Source organism: Lactuca virosa, chromosome 5 (assembly GCF_052849685.1).
Source record: "Lactuca virosa cultivar CGN04683 chromosome 5, Lactuca_virosa_CGN04683_v6, whole genome shotgun sequence".
NCBI lineage: Eukaryota > Viridiplantae > Streptophyta > Magnoliopsida > Asterales > Asteraceae > Lactuca > Lactuca virosa.
The window spans coordinates 166,816,064-166,819,792 of record NC_136430.1 but is presented as its reverse complement, the minus strand read 5'-3'; the positions used below and the strand labels follow the sequence as shown (position 1 = coordinate 166,819,792).

Here is a 3,729-nt window from a genome sequence, read left to right as displayed (position 1 = left end):
AAATCATCTCCAACATGTCACCATTAGACAACTCAAACAATTCTTGGGTTAATGGTTTAACAACATCAACAAAGCATAAGGATGAAACATCACCAGGATATCTAATAGCATCATAAATGTTAAAACTTATTGTTTCACCATCAAACTCCATTGTTAAGCTACCCGCATACACATCAATCTTTGTTCTAGCCATCTTCAAAAATGATCTCCCGAGTAAAATTAGAGCCGATTTGGAGGACACTTGTTCTTCTAAATCAATGACATAGAAATCCGCCAGGAAGACCAATTAGTTCACTTGTACTAAGACATCTTCTAGGACACCTCTAGGAAAAACGCTTGATTTATCCGCAAGTGAAATTATAACAGCGGTTTCACTTAAAGGCCCAACATTTAGTGTCTCATATACCGAATATGACATGGCATTGATAGAAGCACCAAGATCAAGCATGGCACTACTAAAAGTGACATCCCCTATTTTGCAAGGAACCGTAAACATTCCCGGATCTTTGCACTTGGGTGGAAGTTTCCTTTGTAAAACCGTGGATGCGTTTTCATTCATTGAAATTTTCTCATTTCCCTTCAATTTCCTCTTGTTGGTACAAAGTTCCTTCAAGAACTTTGCATATCTAGGAATTTTTTTGATTGCATCAAGTAAAGGGATGTTTACTTACACCTTTCGGAAGGTGTCCAAAATCTCTTTCTCCTCCATATTCTTCTTTGAAGTTTCAAGTCGGGAGGGGAATGGAGGTTGAGTGGCTATTGGTGTCACTAGAGGGGTAGTCTTCTTTGGGACTCCGGCTTGTGCGTCATTCTTGACAATAGGATCCTCAATGGGAGTGATCTCTATTTCTTCCTCTTCTTCCCTTGACTTTTTCTTGGAACTACTCTCTCCGGTTTGTTTAGCACTTCTCAAAGTCACTATATTGACATTTAGGTTCTTTTCGGTTTGAGAAGGTAGTTTTCCACGGGACTCCAACTTGCTTATAGATGTAACTATATCTACCATTTATGCTTCAAGGTTGGAGATACTAGTCCATGTCTCTTTTTGGAATTGTTGGGTGCTAGCGGCTAAGGATTTGACAATGTCTTCAAGAGACATTCTGAAGCTACTCGGTTGGGATTGAGGAGGTTGTTGGTGATGTGGAGGGTGTGGTTTCGATTGATAGTGTGGTTGTGGGTGTTGGTAGTGAGGTTGTTGTGGTGGTTGTCGAGGTTTGGGCATAGAGAAACAAATTGATTAAAAATAAACCAATCCCCTGCAACGGCGCCAAAATTGGGTGGTTATCGAGGCAACAAAATAAATAACCCTAAATCTTTTACACTAAAATAGTGTATAGTGGTAAAGGGATCGCATCCGTGGAGAATGGTTCAATTTAAATCTCTATGTAAATCACTTGTTCAAGCACTTGTAAAACAATAGTAGAAGTAAAATGGGGGGGTGTTTAAATCTTTTTGATTGTTTGAGAAAATTAAAACTAAGCTAGAATGTAAATATGAAAAGTAAACAAGTAGATGATTTGATTAAATTCAATGAAGTAAAGTTGGTTGATTTTGGGGTACACCACATGGATGACATAGTTGACTTATCATTAGACTAAATGGAATAACACTTGTGAATTAATTTAACTTGGCTATATCAATTCATAAGCACAAATTACCTCAACTCTTCATTGTTAATAAAATAGTTATAGGAGCTCTTAACACATTCCCTTAATTAAAGTCACAAAATCAATGAAGCATATAATCTTGTGAAAATTAACTAGCTTTCAGTTCTAAGAGTTACCAAGTCCAAAAGATAATCAAATGCTTACATTATCATTATGGAGGAAACATTTCCATGGTTTAAATGAAATGAAAACAAACATAGAAACAATTTGTTGCTTACTAATTTGAAGGTCCATTACTTAACCAAGAAACTAGTCAACAAAATAAACATTCATTCATCCAAGCTCATGATCAAAGATAAACAAACACAATAAGATATTTGGCTGGAAAACATTTTCGTAAACTTCAAACACAAGATAGCATCAAGTCTTCAAAACAACCAACCATCCATGGGCTAAACCCTAATCAACCAAATATAAGTCTAGCCAAGCATGGCCAAAATAAAGGAAATACAAGATAATTTAGAGGTACCAAATATGATTCAAGTTGCAAGATGAAAGGAAATCACACCAATCTTCAAAATCTTCAATTTGTTCCAAAACCTTCTTGAGAGCAAAAAGAGTTCTTCTCCAATGTGTTGTTAATGAGTTCTATTCAAAATCTTCAGTAAAAAGAGTTCAATTTCCGGATCTAAAAACTGGCCAAAAGCACCCCACCAACCTTCCAAAAGTAGAGATTCATGCCAAAAACTCGGGTCCTTCACAGCACGATCCATGCGGACCGTTTGTGGATCCACGCGGACCGCGTGGGTCTCACTGAATGGGTCCCTTGGCCCATTTAATTAGCACACCAGCCCAATCTTCTCATTAATGCTTCAGCCCATATGCATAAACTCTTGAGAGCCAAATTATGCCTTCCAAAGCCTTCAAAGATGCTCCAATGCTCCTTCAATCTTCCATAGCTCGAATCCTCGTCGTCTCGTCATCATTCTCGTCCAAAAATTAAGTGCAACTCGATTTCGTGTTTTTGTTGACACCAAGCCCAATCGCACCACTTGAAGTCCACAAGCAAATCGCAAGCCTCCAATAGTCCCGCACTCCTTCCATACCTCCAATGAAGAATAGTCTTCGGTAAATCCTGCAATTAAGCTCAAAAGACTGGAAAACACTAGATAAAGGAGAAAAGTAACAAAAAGAGAAAATATGCATGAATATTAACTAAAATGAGATGGTTTTTACTAAAAATAAACTATGAAAAGAAGTAATAAAATGAAGCTATTATTATTATTATTATTATTATTATTATTATTGTTATTATTATTATTATTATTATTATTATTATTATTATTATTATTATTATTATTATGATTATTATTATTATTATTATTATTATTATTATTATTATTATTATTATTATTATTATTATTATTATTGTCATCATCATCATTATGGGAAAACTGCAATAAAGTTCTTATGTATTACCCCTATAATCGATTTAGCCTCTATAGTTTTTTTTTTTTTTTGCAATTAGGTCCTAATTACTGGTAAACGTAATCAAAGCGGTATAATTATTGGATTAGCCGGTACCCAACTGATGTGGCACCTTACGTGGAAGTCATCATGTTAAATGACATCCTACGTGCCATTTAAGAGGGATAAATCTATGCATCGGGCTCTTCTTCGTCATTCGACAGTCAAAGGAGTGGGCAATTAGGGCAAACTGGAAACGTGAAATCGATGTCGAGCTCTTTAAATAACAACATCAGAATGTGCTATTGTGGAGATAGGGCTAGAATGTGGACATCATCGACTCGAAAGAATCCAGGTCGGAGGTTTTTTGGTTGCCCAAATTACATGGTATAGAATCCTCAATCTCAATCAGATTCTTCAGTCCTAGTAAAATTCTTCTATTTTAAAAACATGCATCTTTCTATGTTATGTAGGATGAAGAGAAGGACTGTGAGTATTTTCATTGGATTAACCCACCACTATTGAATAAGTGGTATATGTAACATCCATAAAAATCATGCCAAATTTAAACTTTTTTAAAACATGTCAAAACCAATAATTATTACAAAACTTGTTTTCAAAACGGTTTAGTGTCAGAGTATCCCAAAATCAAATC

The 3,729-nt window shown here is 35.5% G+C and overlaps 1 protein-coding gene across 1 annotated transcript; it reads right to left on the bottom strand.

The window, feature by feature from the left end:
• Window positions 1-286: 286 nt before the first annotated feature.
• On the bottom strand, window positions 287-1,006 carry LOC145111990 (uncharacterized). The gene is made up of 2 exons (XM_079048211.1): window positions 672-1,006; window positions 287-626 (listed from the first exon to the last, which is right to left on the bottom strand). The coding sequence occupies exons 1-2, from the start codon at window positions 1,004-1,006 to the stop codon at window positions 287-289; spliced, it is 675 nt and encodes a 224-aa protein (XP_078904337.1).
• Window positions 1,007-3,729: the final 2,723 nt, after the last annotated feature.